The sequence below is a fragment of the Sinocyclocheilus grahami genome, unplaced genomic scaffold (genome assembly GCF_001515645.1).
Source record: "Sinocyclocheilus grahami isolate Dianchi unplaced genomic scaffold, SAMN03320097.WGS_v1.1 scaffold111.1, whole genome shotgun sequence".
NCBI classification, from domain to species: domain Eukaryota; kingdom Metazoa; phylum Chordata; class Actinopteri; order Cypriniformes; family Cyprinidae; genus Sinocyclocheilus; species Sinocyclocheilus grahami.
In genome coordinates, this window is record NW_015505290.1 from 598759 (window position 1) to 619478 (window position 20720).

Below are 20720 nucleotides of genomic sequence, written 5' to 3' on the forward strand. Positions count from 1 at the left end.
AGACATCACAATAATCCATCATCCACAGTCCATCATTTATTGTTAAACGCTGTGTCTATGTAATATACAAAACCATCAAGACAATTTTCTTCAAACAAGGCCTCTGTCTATAATATTGCTCCAGTGAAAAACTTGTCTCATCTGAGTCTGGGGAGAAATATGCACAGATCAAAGACAATTTACAAGCAAAAACTTGTCTAAACAAATCTGTTAGTGGATTTTATGTGAGAGGACAACAAGGGATGGATGTTATTGTGGATTATGGACTCATATTTTGATCAGAAGAGAGTTTAAAGCTAAAACATCTTCGATTTCGTAACACTCAGTTTTTCACTTCACAAGATTCGTGATTAATTGATGAACTCGAGTCATGTGGATTACTTGTGGATTATTGTAATGTTTTTTATCAGCTGTTTGGTCTCTCATTCTGACGGCACCCATTCACTGCAGAGGATCCATTGGTGAGCAAGTGATGAAATTCTAAATTTATCCAAATCTGTTCTGATGAAGAAGCAAACTCATCTACACTTCTAAATTTAGAGCAAATGTTAATTTTTGGGCAAACTATTAATTTAAACCTACATTAGATCAAGACTGAGTTTGATGTTGGATAATTTTTTTTTTTTTTTGTAAAAAAGTGCACTTTAAGTTTAGGATGAACTTTATGGAATGGCAACTGCGAGCCATTAGTACCAGATCTGATGCTCAAACTGAAATCTAGACAGAAAGCCTTCCCAGCAGAGTAGAAGCTGTTATCGTTACAATTTTGAACTTAAATGTTCAGCAAGCACATATGGGTGTGGTGTTCATGTGTTCAAATATTTTTGGCCATGTGGTGTATATCCGGAGGATTTGTGCTGAAATTAGCTGCCTGTTAAAAATTGTCAGACTTCCAACACCTCATCTGGCCCATAGTGAGGTGGTAAGAGAATTGCATCGCCAGGCCAAACCTAGTGGACCGTGGACACCAATTACATTGACCTTAAATTGCCACACCGTCTAATTCCACCTCTGGTGAACCCAGGGAGGGGAAGTGTTCACGGATCACTGCTAGACCCTACACAAACCAATCAAATGAGTTTACATAGCTAGGAACATCATTGAAAGTGGGAAATGAGGTCGCACTTGTGCACAGGTGATATGATGGAGCAGAAATGCATGACTGCGTCATCTCATTAGTATTCTAAGGTATTTGTCTGTAGAGTTAAAAAAGCACAATTACATTTTCATATGTTTGGACAGACACTGAACGTGCAATATTATCATATTAACAGCGTTTAAATGTTTACAAATCCTTTAAGATTGATAGAATATATTGTTATGAAATTAAGCAATTTATTTTATTGTATCTATAGTATATGAGATTATTTAAATATAAAAAAATTTTATAGCACAGTCAAAAATCAATAAAGGAACATAATGTTATACTGCAAAACCACTTATATTTCATATGTGTACTAATAAGAGGACTCTGTATATGCTGTGTGCAGGGGGACTATTGATGACATCTATATTGGAACAAAGAAAAGCAAAAATGTCTTTTACAAAGGCTTTCAGCATTTCCACACAAAAGAAGGATTCAGTCTCCACATGTTCAGTTTTGTTTGTGTGTGTGACTCTTCTATTATGTGTCTTTAAAAAGTGCTTTGCCTTGAAATATAAGCACATAAAAATGTAATTATAGAGAAACATCAGTTTCAGATCTAATAGAAAACAAAAGGGCAAAAATTAATTACAAATTATGCACTGTCAGAAAAATTTGAAGAAAAAAAAACTACACATTTGTGCTTCAATTTACCCCTATGGTTTGTGCAATAGTGATAAAAAAAATTTCAGCTATTCTTTTTGAAAGTTATTTTGTTACACCGGTATATGGCAACAAGTGTCCCATCTTTATGAGTGAGTACATAATTCAGAAGATCCATTCAACAGCACTGATTTATTTAAAAACTTTAAGTGAGTCATTTAATCATTCACTCAACCGATTCGTTCAAAACCGCTGAATCATTAAAGGAATAGGTCACCTAAAAATTTCTTACAAATTTCCAGGTTTCCTCCATCTAATGCAAGTGAATGGTGCTCAACGTAGACCATTTATGACAATTGTTAACAATAATCTAATACACCTACATCTCACGTGACCTATTGTTGGCCAGGTTGTGTGGATTACTCTGAAGCTGCTTAAATATGTATTTCGACTGTCAAAAATGGGCTGCCATTCATTTACATTAGATGGGGAAAAATCCTGGAAGGTTATCCTCCAAAAAGAAACACTATACATCTGGGGTTAAGTAAGCAGGATATACTGTATATATATATATATATATATACATATATACATATATATATACTCTTGCTTCTTGAATAGTATCCTATTCTTGAGCTCTCCATCTTATCCTTGGAAAACCCATTGACCGTTCAAGGGCAGTGTGTGGTGTCCTGGTGTTACAGTGACACCTCGCTCCGTCGGGAAAGTGCAGTGTTCCCCTGAGGCTTTGTGTTGATAGAACACCCTGCAGCTCCATCTGTGAGTGCATTGTCTACCCTGAGAGGATCAGACAGCACATTTTTCACGAAATCTATCATGAAGCACTAACCCCTTACCAGAATCCATTGCATGCCTGGACGTCATTAGAGCATGAGATAACATAGTGATGGACAGAGATGGTGTGAGAGAGATGCCACGTTTAGACTGTGAAGACAAATGACTTCTGTTGTGTTCTCTTTATTGCATTCACCAAACAGACCTGTATGTCAGAAGATTCATTTAAATCCTCAATTTGGACAAGAAAGCAGTTGTTCAAGCAATCAATATGCACATTTGCAATTTAAACTGAGGATGGGAGGACTTGCATTCCTTAACATTTGAAGAAAAAGGAGGGAAGAGAAATTCAGGATTTTTGTAGGCTAAAAGTGTATTTTTAGCTAGCAGGATCAAAGCCATGCAAAATTCTGACTCGGAGCACACATGTTTATCCTGTTTTCATACTTGTGGATCGTAGTTGAGATTACATGTTGAAGGTCTCTTTGAAGAAGATTTTGGTCTGTTCTCAGATCATGAGGAGCAGTTGAAGTGCTGCTATATGCCTGTTTCCTGTGAATTACTCTGACAGGATGTCTGTGTGTCTCATGTGGCCTCTTGCTTTTTAACTGTATGCTCAGTGTTTTACCCAGGGTGACCTGCGCTCCTCTTTCTGTTATGTAACAGATTTGAGTGCATCTGACTTATGCTTGAGTGGTTGAGACATGACTGAGATAACGATAGACAGTCTTATTTTATATAAAATGTATACTTGCTTTTAGTGGGTTTAAGTTTTATTAGAGCTATAAGTAGTGCTGGGCGGTATGACCAAAAATTTATATCACAGTATTTTTCAAAATTATTTCCAAAATTGTTTCATGGTACATGACGGTATTTTTTTTTTCATGCATCACTGGGTGTTAACCATATTTTCTACTGATTGAGAGAGGAAATACTGCAGTATATTGACTTAGAATGCCCTATTTTACTGTCATGATGAGTAAACGTTGTTTAAGCGACATACTATTGCGGTATTTTAAAAATTCATATCATAACAAAAATAAACACCGGTATTCGGTATGAACCGGTATACCGCCCAGCACTAGCTATAAGCATAATTTCTTGTCAGATGCAAATGGAAGTAAGCAAAGCTTGCATCAGTATATTCATCTACGTTTGCAGTGCACATTTGTGAGATACTCCAACGTCTGATGTGATGTAGTTTAGTAACTATATCTAAGGATATAGATAATGGATTGATAGTTTCCATATGGTCCTATATTTGCTGTAACACATAAATGGCAGAGTTCACTGAAAAATTAAGATTTCATTGTTATTTTCTCACCTTCATATTTTTCCACTCCATTTTCTTCTTTGAACACACAAAATGAGAATTTTGAGAACTTCTGTTTTCTTTACAACAATAGTGGAAGTTGATTTATGTATGATTTAAGACGTAGAGTATATCATACATCATTAAAACTAATATAAGTTTTATATGCAGCTTAGCAGTATAAATCAACATATGTAGAAAACAAAACCTTAGAGATGTACAGCATAGTGCATTGGAAAATACAGTGGGGTGGGTGAATTGTCTTTTTTATTTTTAACGTATATTTTCATTCTTTCAGTGTCAGGATTGGACCTGTTTTGTCATGTGTTTCAGTTCCTGTTTTGCCTTATTTGGTCATGTTCCTGTCCTCGTTTAGTTTCATTATGTTCCATTGATGTCACCTGTGTTCCCCAATCATCCCCTGTTTAAGAGTCAGTCTGTTCAGTTTGTGTTTGTCAGGCCTACTCGTTCTCTACGTGTGTTGACTCAAGCGTCTATTGTGGATTATTTCATATGTTAAATACAGTTCCCGTTTTCTCGTGCCTCCAGCGTGTTCCCTCAACAGCGTAACGTGACATTCAGACCGTAAGATAATGCAATGTAAATGCTGACAGTACCACCATAACTCACGTTTTCCTTTATCTAAGCAGTTATTTTCCACATCACTAAAGAGCTTATGCCTGGCTATGTATCACAATTTATTTGAAGCTACATTCAGACACGTGTAACCTCTATTACTTCAAGGACAATGAGCACCCGCGGGATAAGAGTGAGGTAAATGTCATGGCTAAAATGACAAAAATTTGATGAGTCGTTTCATAAGAAGCTTCTATTCCTGGTTAGTGGAAAATGTTCATTATATTAAGTTAATATATTGAAAAAAATTGTCAACTCATTGTTTTATTAGTACTTTCTGGACATTGGCATCAAACTGCGCTGTTAGCAGATTGGATTCTATAGTCGCTAAAATTGGAACATTTTGTTCAGTGTACAAATATTTGCTGTTTTCTGTGACAAATAAGTTGTAATGATGAGACATAATTTAACAGACTCTGAGGTGCAAATACTGTACATTTGTTGATGTGGCAAAACATGACCCTGGCAGATGTTCTCCCATGATATCAGTTTATGAAAATCTTTCATTTTTCACTTCAGTAAGCATCTGCTGGACAGATGGAGTGAAACTGGCTTGGCATTTAGTGTGTAACAACATGTTATAACAGTGATGTGTTTTCCTCTTACACAAATGGACAAAACTATTAGCATTTCTGTTATCTAATAAATGTGTTTTTTTTACGCTAAAAATATTAGTTATTATTATTGCAATTCATTACAACAACAAATATGAGTGAGTACAGATTCATTCAAAAGCAGTTATTTATTCAGGAAATTTTGTCAAAAAGTCGTTGAATCATTTACTCAACAGATTCGTTCAACAAAGCTGATTCATTCAGGAATGTAACACTGCTAGCTCTAGGTTTGTTTGCAACTATTTTTGTTTGTGAAGCAAACTGGCAAAATTGTGTCTAAAATGTATGGTAGGTTATATTTATTATATGAAATATATTGTTAATTCACTAACAATTGTGCTGTTTTATCTTGTGTCTACAGCCGAAAGTATACTTCCCTTGTCTATGTTCAGCTCTGGCTCGTGGCCTTTTGCACATGTATTGTAGAAATATCTTATGTAACATATAATGGTCAGTGTAGATGTAGAGCTCATAATAACCCCTTGCACACAGAATTACACAAAAACAATAGATGCAAATCTGGGAACTCATTAAAATGGAAGGTTTGATGCATGTAACCCCATAGACGCTTTGATGTCGCAGTCAACCTTCACCGAGGTGGCCCTCTCCTTCCTCAAAAAGATTATCGGTGGTGCAGAGCTGGAGTCAGACCTCTCTCCATCCAATTTACACAGCCATTGCTGAGGGCAAGGAAGACCACCATAATCAGCCGTGACCACTATTGTGTATGATCATAGCTGCATGGAGATGAGTGCTGCCATACTAGTGACCTCCTAGGGCATCAACACAGGGCATTGATTATCAGTCTGATACTGAGTATGATTCTTCAGCGTTGTGATGCATTATGGGTTTTGTTGCTGATGATTAGCATTGGAGAATAGCAGACAAATGACAAATGCAGATCCAAGCTCCTCTGCTTGCCTTACTGTATGCTATATGCCAGTGCTGAAGAGTGATTTCTTTAAGTGGATATCTATTTAATTATCTAATTTATCAGAGATGACAAATGAGAAACACCATGGCAGGTGTCGATTTAAAAGTAGGGCTTTTGCCAGGCAGTGCCTGACATGTTGTGATATGTTGATATGTTGTAAGTAAAATTTTAATTAATTCATTCATTTTTTATTTAATTTAGTTGAGATTTGCATCAAACAATAATGACGATCCATATAGAGCATAGAGTACCAAAACTGTTGTGGATCCGCTTGCCCGAATACCACCGTAACTTGCACAGATTTGCAGAAAATTACCATTGTTTGGCAAATAAATAATTTACAGGCAGTTATATTCCAACGTTTTATTATGTAAGACTTATGTTACACCTAAAATAACAAGGAACGTTATAGTAATGTTGATATTAACTATAGCCATTCTCTGAACTCATAATTCATAGCATAATGAACTGCACGCCCCTGCTATATGCTTTTCCTAGTGAAAACAATTGGATATCTTATACAAACTAATATTCAGTTAATTATAATTTAAACTAAAATTGTACAAAAACCATAACTAACCTTACTTAATTTCCAAAAAACATACTCTCTCTCTAAAAAGGTACAAACTGTCTCTGTCAGTATGCTAATGTGTACACTATATAAACTTCAGGTACTGTACTTATGTACTTTTAAAGTAGCCTACTGATATGAACCTTTAAGGAGCTAATATGTATAATTTAGGTGTAAATAAGGTACAGAGATGTACCTTTTAGCTTTTGTATCTCAGGATACCTCCCCAGTGACAGCTTTTTTCTTGGAGTGCAAAAATTATAAATTCATTTTTAATAATTCATTTTTATGCTAATTTAACATTTATCAATAGAAATTAAGGTTTGTTTAAAAAAAATAATACTAAAAAAAAAAGTTTCAGGCATGTGTTACTGTTACCCAATCTGGCATATTTTTAAAATAAATACATTTTAATAATACATATATTATTTATCTGAAGAAAGTAATGCGTGAAACATATTTTTACTCTACTGGGGGGAACATGATTTTCAGGCATTATTTGGTCAAGTGCCTGTTAATGTTGTGGTCCTTTGGTAAATATGTGTCATACAGAATCATTGTGCAACAAGTCACAATTTCAAAACAGCCGTTATGTAACTTAGCTAAGAGTCTGTATTTGTTATTGTTGATGTTATTGCATGGGTTCGGGTACAGGAACAAAAAAACACCCCTTTCCCCTTTTTGTAATCGCCCACACAAACACATAAAGTCCATTAGATCACTGCTCAGAGGAGATGCTAGAAAATGCTCTTGCAGTTCAGTCTAGTTCACCGCCTTTCTATTTTCTCCAGAGCGACAGAGGTATGTGCTGGAGTATTGAATCTGCCACTGTTCTCCTCTGCTTTTTGTGAGACTAATTAGCTTGTCTATTTCTTCCTAAATCATGATCGAGTACCCTACAGCTGAGCTGAATAAAAAAAAAAAGGACCCACATAAAAGTCTCATAGGACACAGTGTACCGAATTCAGTCAATTTCAGAAAGCAGTTTCAATGAAATATAATCATGAGCAGATCACTTCTGCTTTACAGTATATCTTTTATATCCGTTTCTTTTTGTTTTTATGAAACCTTCTTGATTCTGCTGGTGATTTCTGCCACTGTCAGTCTGATTTCGGTTCAGTCGCCTCTGAACGCCGACTCTTTTAATCACAAAAGAAGTGGTGAACTGGTAATATAGCAAACAGCATAATGGACCCAAACAACTTTCAAAATACCAATTTAAACATGTTGCCCAGAGGGGATGTACTAGCATTAAAGGGGTCATATGATGCTTTTTTAAAGATCATTATTTTGTGTATTTGGTGTAACAGAATATGTTGACATGCTTTAATGTTCAAAAAACACATTATTTTTCAAATACTGTACATTATTGTAAGTCCTCTATGCCCCGCCTCTCTCAAACGCTTCGTTTTCTACAAAGTCCAATGCAAATGTTGCAAATATTTGCCGCATTATGCAAATATTCCTACATAGTGAGGTAGATATGTGGGGGCGTGTTAGAACGAGCCATTTTAGGAGGGGGTGGCAGAGTCTTAACTTTGATAAAGAATATCTCTTTGGTTTTGAGACTTTAGTCTTTGCAACTTCAGGGATCTTATCTATTCACGAACAGCTTATAACACTCCAAAGAGAAAGGAAAACTTGAAATCGCATCATATGACCCCTTTAAGGAAAAAGAAATGTAGCTTTGCATAAAATATCTCTGGGTGTTGTAGTGGGTTTGCTTTTAGAGAGAACTGTAGCCCCTCAGAGAGCTAGCCAGTGAGAAGAGTTCAAGCCACAGAGTAAATGTTTTACATCCCAAACCTGATTGGTCAGATTGGAAAGCTTTCGGCAAGCAACTCAGACAGTCTATAAAAGGACAGCAAATGAAAACAGAGCACAGCAACATATTTCAAACCTGTGGATTATTGTTGTGTTTTCATGGGAAGATAATAGCTTGTCCATGACAACACTGTTGTTCGACAGTAAGTTATTGCTTTAGTAGTTTTCTTGAAAACATGCATTGGCTGTACTAGTTTCTGCACTAAAAACAGAGTGGAAATATCATAATAATATATCAGTTCAGTTATGGAAGCAAATGATTTATATCAATATTGCCCTATAATTAATAACACAGAATAAGTGGGCCTGACAATGGCAATGAAGCCTAACAAGTTATGAATTATATATAAATTATTAGGGATCGAGATTCAAAGTTAATTAATTTAGTTAATTTTGTATTTCCAGACCGTCCACCTGCTCCTGTTAATGTGTCAGTCATGCACCTGAGAGCTGATTCAGCAACTGTGTCCTGGGAGGTGCCTGAGGGTGACATTATCATCGGCTTTTCCATCTCCCAACAGGTAAATCACTTTTCTAGGAAAGAGAAACACATTTCAAAATTTGCAACAAAATATAAACTGTCAATTCTAATATTTCTAAGTATATTGGCACAGACAGCCTGTGTTCTTTTTGTAAACAAGTAAGAGACATTTTGGATTATATCCAAGCAATTTTGGTCTGACCTTAGCTCTCATTTATTTGGTTCTCCCAATTTTACAAAGTTTTTTAGCCTTAAATACTTTTTTTTCCTTAAACATATTTAACAATCTTTACAAGACAGAATATCCAATAATAGTATTTTCAGGGTCTGATAAAATAAAGAAAATAACTAATTATTTTTCTTTTTCAAAACTTTTCTTTTACTGTGTCATAAAATGTTTACAAAGTGAAAACAATAACCTGTCTTTTTAAAAATTTAAATGCCATGTGAATGTTTTTTGTAAATTGAATCATACCAGATTTTAGAATGACTGGAACACTGTACTGACCAATCAGAAGCCAGGACCAGAACTTTTCTAAACCTTTATAAAAGTTTTCCTTAAACTTTCATACATCCATGCCTTTATACTTAAATATACCTTTTATTTAAAAATCGTGTGTGCAGTAAATGTGAATTTGGTCATATTTAGATGTAGATTTGAATTCTGTCACATCCTTACTGTAAAAGAATAACATTGTTGTTTACTTAAATTCAGAAGCTATTTATTATCTAAGTCACTGACACATTCGAACAATTACAAATATATCTGTCAATCATATTATGCAATAGGTTGTGTGCATGTCTGTAATGGCTGTGCAGGCGACGCTCACAGATTAATGTATTATTCATTTAGCCAAGGACTTCTATCAGACTCCCTCACACCTAGAGGCTGCTTCAGAGCCCAAGGGCAGAGGAAAGTGCTTTGGATCTATTTGCAGACTTTAAAGACCAACCAAGGCAGAGCTAAATGCAACATTAAGTTAGAGGGCAGAATTATAGCTGAAATGAAAGGCTGTCGTGTTTGGCTGTCAGGGCTTCGAGAAGATCCTTTAGCGCCCTAACGTGTGACTTATACTTTTTAGGTGACCTCATAGAAAGCGCTTACTGTTACTGTAATGCTGACCTCTAGACAGCGTGAGCCATTTGAAATGTCAGTAAATACCAGCCTAAAGCTGCAGGTGATGTTTCATAGTTTGTAAATTCTACAGGAACCTTGAAAATTTTTTTCAGTTTGGAAGAACATTTAAATATATGCAGTTTAGACTCGGGGTGAACTAGGACTAAAAAAACACCCCAGGATCAATGTGAGCCCATCACAACCCACAGTATATAATTATTCAATATAAATGCACTCTTAATTATTTGTTTCAGGTGTTTCAATCAGATTTATTGCCACAGGTGAATAAAATTTGCAAGCATTTGTGAAAAAAATAGGTCATTCTGTAAATCACACCACTACTGAACTCTGGAGCAGTGGAAACCTGTTGTGGAGCAATGACTCACGCTTTTCTGCCTGGATAGTCTGGGTTTGGCAGGTTCTAGGAGAACATTACCTGTTTGACTGCATTGTTCCAACTATAAAGTTTGATGGAGGATGGATAATGGCATGGGGCTGTTTTTTATGGGTTGGGCTTGGCCCCTTACTTCTAGTAAGCTTCAGTATACCAAGACATTTTATGCTTCCAACTTAGTGGAGACAGTTTGGGGAAGGCCATTTTCTATTGCAGCATGACTGTGCCTCATGCAGTGCACAAAGGATGGTCCATGAAGACACTGGTTGGATGAGTTTGTTGTGTAAGAACTTGATTGGCTCACACAGAGCCCTGACCTCAACCCCATCAAACACCTTGTGGATGAACTGCAATGGAGATAGAGGCCTTTTTGTCCAACATCAGTGCCTGTCCTCACAAATGCTCTACTGTATGAATTGCCAAAGTTCCCACAGAAACATTCCAAAATCATGTGGACATTCTTTCTAAAAGAGTGGAAGCTATAGCTGCGAAGGGGTGACCAACTCTACATTAATGTTTATGTTAGGGCTGCACAATTATGACAAGAATCATGATTGTCGATTATTCCCATGAAATTGAAATTTACATTGAATGATGTTTTAAACAGCTTTATACCATTGTTTGAAGCAACTGCATGCCATATTTTTATATGAAAATAAACAAGCTGAAAACACTCTTCTTGAAAAAACTTTTATTGCTTTTCTATAACATTAAGCCTCAAATGCAGACTACATTATACATTGGTTTAGTTTCTTCGGTAACACTTTAGTATAGAAACCAATTCTCACTATTAACTAGTTGCTTATTAGCATGCCTGTTATTAACATATTGGCTCTTTATTAGCACTTATAACGCACATATTGTGCATGAACATATTTTGCATCCCTAATCCTTCCCAATACCTAACCTTAATAACTATTAATAAGCAGAAAATTAGGAGTTTACCGAGGCAAAATCTGTAGTTAATGGTTTGTTAATAGCGAGAATTGGACCTTAAAATAAAGTGTGACCATTTCTTCTTGTAAATCAAAAAAAGTAAAAAATATGGTTGGTATTATAATGCTATACTAAAACGTCTCAGGTTACTTATGTAACCATGGTTCCCTGAGTAGGGAACGAGACACTGCGTCCTCTAGGGGTCGCTATGGGGAACGCCTGGTCGTGACCCGTATCTGAAGCATACATTGAAAAAACACCAACTCGTTGCCATGACGTCACTACCGGTGCGACTACAGTATAAATAGACGCCGGGAGCACACATCATTCATTTCTTCGTCTGAAGCTTGCGTCCGCAGCATGGCAAGAAACCTAGAGGACGCAGTGTCTCGTTCCCTATTCAGGGAACCATGGTTACATAAGTAACCTGAGACGTTCCCTTTCATGGGAACTTTGAACTGCGTCCTCTAGGGGTCGCTATGGGGAACGGTATACCCATGCCACCATGCTGAGGGGAGTGCATGCCAGAACCATGGCGAGCACTAAGTACCAACTCTACCATATTGCTATGGGAGTTGCCCCTGGGACGTAGACGGCTGCCAGTAACGTTATTCCCTACGGCCCAAGGCCTAGGCTACATACCCCAAAATACTTACCTGTTAGGGCCAGACTCCTGGGCCCGGGGTAGAGCTCAATGCTTGGAATCAGGAATAGATTCCTTTAAGGGAATACGACCAAGAGCCTAGAATCATACTAGTCTTGGCCTGTCACACAGGGGCTACCGCACGTTTCTCTTTGTATGTGCTGAAGGAACTGTCTCAACAGACCCCTAGTAGCAACACCCTGTTAAAGTAGGTATCCAGAGGATACATAGGAGGAGTGGTGCCCAAGGCGGAACCGGGGTTTTAAACCACTCAGAAAGAGCACGAAGCTGTTGCGCGTAGCTCTTACCGTACAGGATTTTAGAAAAATGGGCAAAGCATAACGTGCAAACTTACCACTTGTGTGGATTTTAGAAAGTGGGCAAAGCATAACATGCACACTTACCAGCTATGTGGATTTCACCGTTCTAGGGGTTCTTGTGGCACCCTGAAAGAGCAGCCCATAGATAGAAATAGCGCATCCCCAAAACGTATATCTACGGCTATAATGTTCCAATGCTGGAACGGCTAGCAGTAGTTTACCTTGGCTGAGGGAGCACAAACCCAGCTCTCAACGAGAGAGGGCTCGACCTGCATGATTGTAAAATCAGAAGGGTAAGCATGCTGCAAGCTAGCCAAACACTCAGCGCATCAGGGAGGCAGAGGAAGGGCCTAATTCACCTGATGCTGCTGGTTCGAGGTGCTTTGGAGAAACAGAAAACTCAAACTTCTCATGTGAGAGGAGAACTCCGAATTCAGAGGAATAACGTTGCCAGCTATGTGGATTTTAGAAAGTGCGCAAAGCATAACGTGCACACTTACCACTTATGTGGATTTGTAGAAAAGTGTGCAAAGCTTAACATGTGCACTTACCATAGTATTTGGATTTTAGAATTTTCCAAGCATCTGTTTACAGATGGCAGTACTGGGCCAAACGGGAGAGGCAAGCTCAAATACAACCCTCAAAGGCGAGGGGAGCACTGCCCGAGACAGCATTACCCAGGAAGGTTCTCATAATGCCACATATACCTCCCGCTCGATGCCTCAGCAAGAGGGGATATCCTGGTGATCGGGAAGCCCCTCAGGGCGACCCAGATACGGTAGACCAGTCAGGGTAGTGTCGCGGGGTGAATGAGAACACAGACTCGGTACAGATAGAAAGAGCCCCGGAGGGTGATTTATTGCCCACACACTGATCACACGTGCTCGGAGGAATGGTGCTCGGTGCCCGTCTCAATGTGGTGCTCGTGGGGTGAAGTGCCGTGGTGCAGATCCCTCTCCTGGGGTGCCGTCGGAGTCTGTGAATAAGGAGAAACAAGCATTAATGTCGCCTGGAGCTCCGGGGTGCGTCCCCGCTGGTGTCTCTTCTCCTGACTTTTATGGCCAGCAGGAACGAGCTCCAGGTGCGCCACTCATCACGCACAGGTGTTGTGCTTCTGTGATCAGTGTGGCAGCGGCGTTTCCAGGGCGACACTGATCTGGACCCGGGATACTCGCCACATCCCCCCCCTTAGGCGTCGCCCTGGTCCTGTGGGGAAACATTACGTATTACGGGGGGGGGATTTGCCAGACCTGCCCAACCGGACCAGCCCCGGGAGAGACCGTCCACATTCCCGTGATCGGCCCCGGCCCGATGTTGTACCTGGAAGCAGAAGTCCTGGAGTGTGAGGAACCACCGCGTCACCCGGGCGTTCGTGTCCTTCGCCCTGGACATCCACTGTAGTGGCGCATGGTCGGTGACAAGGGTGAACCAGCGTCCCCAGAGGTTGTATTTCAACTCCAGGACTGCCCACTTTATGGCCAGGGCCTCTTTCTCCAGCATTGCGTACCTGGTCTCCGTGGGGGAGAGTTTCCTGCTGATGTAGACTACGGGGTGTTCCTCTCCATCCCGGAGCTGGGAGAGGACTGCCCCTAAACCGGTGCCGGAGGCGTCCGTATATAGGGTGAAGGGGCAGCCGAAGTCTGGGGCATGCAGGACCGGGGAGGACGTCAGAGCCGTCTTGAGGGCCTGGAAGGCGGCTTCGGTCTCGGGAGTCCAGTCTATCCTCTCCGGCTGCCCCTTCCTGGTAAGGTCTGACAGGGAGCAGGCTATAGAGGAGAAGTTAGGTATGAAACACCGGTAGTAGCGGGACGTGGGAACTTCTTTACCGCCTTGACCTTCTTTTCCTGGGGCATGATGAGCCCCCTTCCAATCTTGTACCCCAGGTATTTTGCTTCGGTGAGGCCGAGGTGGCACTTCTTGGGGTTGGCAGTCAGGCCAGCCCGCCGAAGCTCTGTCAACACCCTCCGTAGACACTCCAGGTGAGTCTCCCAGCCCTCAGAGTGTATAACGACATCATCCAGGTAAGCTGCGCCGTAGGCTTGGTGGGGCCGGAGCAAGATGTCCATCAACCGCTGGAACTTGGCCAAGAGCTCATCCACCCGCGGGATGGGATAGCCGTCAAAGGCGGAGACTTGATTGACCTTCCTGAAGTCGTTACAGAACCGGAGGGTGTTGTCCGGCTTTGGAACTATGGGGCTGGTCCAAGGGCTACGGGAGGGCTCGATGATTCCCAGTTGGAGCATCTTCTTGACTTCCTCCTCTATAGCCGGCCGGCGAGCTTCTGGTATCCGGTAGGGCCGCTGCCAGACTACGACTCCTGGTGGTGTGCGGACCTCGTGCTCGATGACCGTGGTTCAACCCGGGGTCTCACTGAACACATCCTGGAACTGACTGACCAGGGCCTGGAGTTCCGCTTTCTGGGTCGCCGACAGCTGCGGTTCCACGTCCACTACTGGAGGCCCGGTATGGGCCAGCGCGGCGAGTTGCTCGGGCCGGGGAACTCACTTCTTGAGCAAGTTGACGTGGTAGATTTTCTCCGTCTGTCGGCGGCCAGGTTGCCGCACCCGATACGTCACCGGTCCCATCCGTTCCACTACTGTGTAGGGCCCCTGCCAGGTCGCTAGGAATTTACACGCAGCTGTCGTGTACCAGTACCACCACCCGATCGCCCGGCTGGAACTCCCGGGCCTGGGCGGGCCGGTCGTACAGGCTTCTTACCATCTGGACATATCGATGAGTAAAATAAACACTGCAAGTCGAGCACCTGGTTTATGAACCCAGCAGAGGGGGTGCCCATCGAGGACCTACCCTAGAAAGGCACAGAAACACACAGGTCCCGGGAAACACTGCAAAGAAACTAGCAGAAGGGTTATACAGACAACCACCAGCTCATTAGATACACACATATATATATATATATATATATTAGACATGGATCGTACTCACCCACCATGGTTCCCGCATCGGAGCTCTGTCCGAAGAAGCCTCAAGACCGGACCATCAGTAAGATGGTCCAGCATAGGAGACTAATATGCAGGAAATTTCTAACCTCGGTCAGGTGGAGAGATGGTGGTTACAGGGGAATTAGGAAGGTGAAGATAAGGGCAGATGTAAGACCCCCGAAGGAAATGAGTAGATACTGAGGTATCACTCTGATCCAGACAAAAGCGCTGACGCCCTGTCTGGATCACATCCTTTAGGGCTTTTACTTACCTTCCTTTGACCCGCAATTCTTCCTACCCCTACCCGCGGGCGGGGCAGGAGCGCGAGCCGCGACACTAGCCTTCTGAGCCAGTCTCTGATTCTCAAACCGAAACGGGCTAGGACCCCTGGGTTGTTCAGCCTCAGACCTGGACTTCGTGAAGGTTAGGGTTAGGGTTAAAATGCAGAGTTTTTTTTTTTTTGTAGTATTGTTTTGAATTTATCTCACCAGTGTGTAAGACTTATCTCACCAGTGTGTGGCTTGTGTGTGATGTCTGATGCCAAAGTTTGGTTTTTCAGCAAGAGTGAATGGTTTTGAGTGTAGAGCTTAATTTTGACCTGAAAATAGGATGTTTGGGGAATTGGGTGAGACGTTATGGATTTGTGTTTACTGTTTTGAGAATACGAGGCATAGTTTCAAGAAATGTGTTTAAGCAATCGAGAAAAACTGTAAAAAAAGCAAAGGCAGTTCATGACCCCTTTAAGATAACCTATAGAAAAAACACACACATGCACACATATCTTAAGCACGCAGAATAATGAAAGTGGAGTTTTATTTATTTATTTTTGGAATTGCGCCTTTGAATGATTTGGCACGTGATTGTGGCATCCCTAATTGTAATCACGATTAGAAATTCAATTAATTGAGCAGCCCTATTGTATGTTTTCAGAATACGATGTCATTAAAGTCCCTGTTAGTGTAATGATCTGATGTCCCAGTAGTTTTATCCATATGGTGTGAGGACAAAGGTAGGTCTCTTATAGCATCTTGGATACACTGCCACAGCTCTTCTGGATTTAGTCTGTCTGTTTGTTCTGTTTCTTCATGTCATTCCAGACAGACTGCATGATGATGAGATCAGATCTCTGTGTGGAGCACTTGCTGTTGTCAGACTCCTTGTGCAAATAAAAATCTCACTAGATTATTAAAATTAATGGAAAAATTAATGTTTGGAAATGTAAACTGATATTTCCTACTGACACACTACAGCAAAAGACAGAAATAACTGACTTAAAACCATTTTTAGCTGGTGAAAATACTACCACTATATATACTTCTGTTCTATACCAATGGTGGTTTAACTCTTTCAGAGAATGGACGGCAAAATGCAGAGGTTTATCAGGGAGGTGAACACCACCAGCAGGTCCTGTGTGCTGTGGGACCTGGAGGAGGAGACAGATTACATTATCCAAGTGCAGTCCATCGGCCTTTACGGAGAGAGCCAGGCCAGTAAACGTGTCCACTTCAGAACCCTGAAGAAAACAGACCGCTTCCCCTCAAACAGTTCAAACCAAGGTAACAGCCAACTCCTACTCTTATACAACAATATAATTCTTCCTGCTTTTGATGCAGTCCATCATAGCTTGACATTTTGTGTGTTAAATATGTGAAACGTCAAACAGCGCACTGACTGTTTACATTCTCAGAGGATTCCGCCATTGTGTTCAACAGTTTCTTTTCCTACAACCCAATTAATTATTGATGAACACTTCACGCATGGATGCAGGTAGACCTTGTTGCTGCCTCTCATTTTCAGCTCCAATTTCTAATCAGCTCCTTGCCTCTCAGGGGGATATGCTGTATATTGGCGCTGTGCGGCACAAGCAGGTGGTCCCTAATGGCAGGCCAATTGAGTGGATTATTAACAGCTATTTCGATGTTGTGTTGATACGAGATGTTTTTGAGAGATTTTATCTTCTGCATGAAATCTAGCACAGCACTGAAAACCAGATAAATCAAGTTGCTTTTAACATGAGAGTCGCTATTTTTGCCAGCCATGTTGAGAACAACAAAACATCCAGTCTTATGCACACCGACGCAGATGGAGCGCTTGAAATTAATCATCGGAGCATTCAAGAATGCACGTAATTCAGAAACACGCTCAATATGTCATTAATGCTCTCCTGCCATGAAATGAAATAACATATTCAACACATTAAGAATGTATCATCAAATTTGATTTGAAGACATCACGTTTGCTGATACAGGAAATGTAATTAAGGTAGAGATTCAGTTTAAATAAACTACATTTAGAATCATTTCTAAACCTCCTTTATGATTGAATAGGTGAAAAAAAATTCTTCCATAGCTTCTATTATAGAAGTGTGAATTTAGCTTTATCTAGGCTTTCAGCTGTGTGAGGCCACAGTCTAAATTCATCCAAGTGAAGAGAAAAGCCTGGGCAGAACTTACACACACAATGAGGCATAAAAAGTATGCTCTCAACTCATTCTAAGCTAATTTTTACATCAAAAAGAAGAGGTTTTACTCTCCAACGCTAATAGATTTCTTATCTTTTTACTTTTATAGTGGCTAAAATTCAAGGACTTTTAAAAGCATCTCTCATTCTCTTTATTTTTCAGTCCTTGGTCATTATAGTTTTCTGCATGTAATTTTTTTTAAATGAAATTAATTGTTACCATCCATGCTTGTCTGTTCAACTCTACTATTCTGTGACATTTTCCCCCTTTTAAAAATAATGTATTTTAAAATAATTGCTTGATCTTTCTGATTTTATTTGGTTATTCAGTTTACAGTGTTCAGTATTAAGGGTCATATTTTAAGAATTGGTTGTAGAAAAATCCATACTAACCACTAATCTGAATATGAATTCTTAAAAGTTCAACATCTACTATATAAATAAATACATTCGTTTTCTGACAGAAACATCAACAGTTTCTCAAAATAAAGGTTAAAGTGTCTCCCAGAGAAAGAATATAACAATGCATCATTCAAATTGTAGACATTTGCATGATTGTGACCCAGTGATTTACTGCATGTTCAGAGGAGTTCCAATTAGTGTAGTCTCTCTCAATGCATCAGTGCATCTTTCTCTGTTCCTATAATAATGAGTCTCATCATGATGCAAAAACAGTTAAATTCCAATCATCCCTCCTCTATCCTACAGTGCATAGATTTGAAATTAGAAGCAATAGACTTAGCAGGGAGTATTTGCCATCTGCTTACAAACAGGAAACACGATCCAATGCAGAGTTCTGTTTTTCAACTCTCAAAGTCAGCTTGTCATAATAGCCCGAGGAATCTGACCAGCATCCAAACCAATCCAAAAAGGAAAGAAGTCGTCTTCATAAAGATAATAGAGAGAGAGATAGGAAATGTGTGCCAAGTCATTGAGTAATGTGTCTTGTTTTGTGACTCTAGACTTCACTCGCATCTCAGAGGTATTTTTGGCCAGTGCTTCTCATGTGCTGTCAGACTGAGCAGAAGATGATTCCCAATGGACTCAATTACTGTGATACTTCAAAGAAGCTGAGTCAATATCAAAGACCAGACCCTGCAGGTCTAACAAACAAAGCTGTGCATCCTGATGAGGAAAGACCTATCACATTTATGACTAGAAAGACAATAAACAACTTGCAGCAAGCACAATGCTGTTTCTGTGACGATCCATACAGATCCGCTTTGCCTGCACTTAAAGGGATAGTTCACCCCAAAAATTTAATTCTGTCATCATCTATGCAAAAGAAGATGCTTTGAAAAACGTCTCTGTACATTGTGTTCATACAGTGGAAGTCAGTTGAGTCCAAAACATTATCTTTCACAGTATGGGAAAAAATATCTTCTTTTGTAATCCACAGAAGAAATAAAGTGATATTGACAAGTCTGCCCAAAAATGAAAATTCTGTCATTAACTACTCACCCTCGTGTTGTTTCAAAACTGTAAGACCTTCGTTCATATTCAGAATACAAATTAGGATATTTTTGATGAAATACAAGAGCTTTCTGACCCTGCATAGACAGCAACACAAATGAAATATTCTAGGCCCAGAAAGGTAGTAATGACATTGTTAAAATAGTCCATGTGACATCAGTGGTTCTACCTTAATTTTATAAAGCTACGAGAATACTTTTTGTGTGCAAAGAAAACAAAAGTAACAACTTTATTCAACAATTTCTTCTCCTAGGTGACAGTCTCCGCTGTGCATTCACGCATGTCGAAAACTGACATGGAATAGAAGAAATTGTTGAATAAAGTTATTTTTGTTTTTATTTTTGAACGAAGGTCTTAACGTTTGGAATAACATGAGGGTGAGTAATTAATGACTGAATTTCATTTTTGGGTGAACTACTGTATCCCTTTAAGTTGTTCCAAATCTGTATGAGTTTCTTTCTTCTGTTGAGCACAAAATAATATATTTTGAAGGATGTTGGTAACAAACAGTTGACGGCAGCTGTCGACTTCCATAGTTTGAAAAAAAATGCTGTGGAAGTCAATGGCTACCATCAACTGTTACTAAAATTCTTCAAAATATCTTCTTAAAACACAAAATATATAACGTTCAACAGAAGAACGAAACTCATACAGGAGCAACTTGAGGGTGAGTAAAAGATCACAGAACTTTCATTTTTGGGTGAACAATCCCTTTAAATAGAAGGTTCCAAAAGGAACAACAGAAGAACCATTTCTGTCCACCAAATAACCTTTCATTGAACAGTTCTTATAACAACCATTTTTATCTTAGTAAAGAACCATTTGAAGACTCCTTTTCCACTATAAAGTACATTGTGTGCTAAGGAAAGTTCCATGGATGTTAAAGGTTCTTCATGGAACCATCAATGTCAATAAAGGACCCTTTTTTTAGGAGTGTAGGTTTGGAACAACATGAGTCAGTAAATGATGGCAAAATTTGTGCAGCTGCTGTGATTCTCTTCATGCTCTTCATAAGAATGTCACAGTACATGTGCAACAGTGTCTTTGAACTGATTTCAGGCTTGTGGAACTAATGATCAGATCCTTACACCAAAGAAGACGCGAGAAAGCATTGTGTTGTCTGGCATATAGCAGCTCTTTTTTTAAAGGGCTCTAAAGAGCTTCCCTGTTGGGCTTTTGGAACCTAACCAGTAAATAAACAGCACTGCATCCCACATGAGGCTCTTATATCTGTTGAGAGATGTGGCAAGGGTAATTTGAACCTGCTTGTGGAGCACAGGCAGCATTCATTTTTCACACATGAGTGAAAAACCTCCACACTTATCGTTATAAATATTCATGGGGCTGATGAGAGGAACGTTTGGCCTGTCTTCTATCCTGAGTGTTCAGCGGTGGAGAATGTGAACGGGAGCGAGGGTTCATCTCAATACTGTGAGAGTGCTATTGGAAATCACGACAATACATGTGATATCCAGTAATTGGCTGGGTGTAATATCCCCCCCCCCCCCCCCCCCCCCCCCC

At 39.9% G+C, this 20720-nt stretch overlaps 1 protein-coding gene across 2 annotated transcripts in view; it reads left to right on the forward strand.

Annotated features, from left to right (window-relative positions):
• The window catches only part of LOC107589087 (fibronectin type III domain-containing protein 4-like), a 33129-nt gene that overhangs the window by 1717 nt on the left and 10692 nt on the right, over window positions 1-20720 (forward strand). For both annotated transcript variants that reach the window (XM_016277417.1, XM_016277418.1), the window contains exons 3-4: window positions 8839-8954; window positions 16618-16822. In XM_016277417.1, coding sequence (XP_016132903.1) covers window positions 8839-8954; window positions 16618-16822 — 321 coding nt within the window. The remainder of the gene's footprint in view (window positions 1-8838; window positions 8955-16617; window positions 16823-20720) is intronic.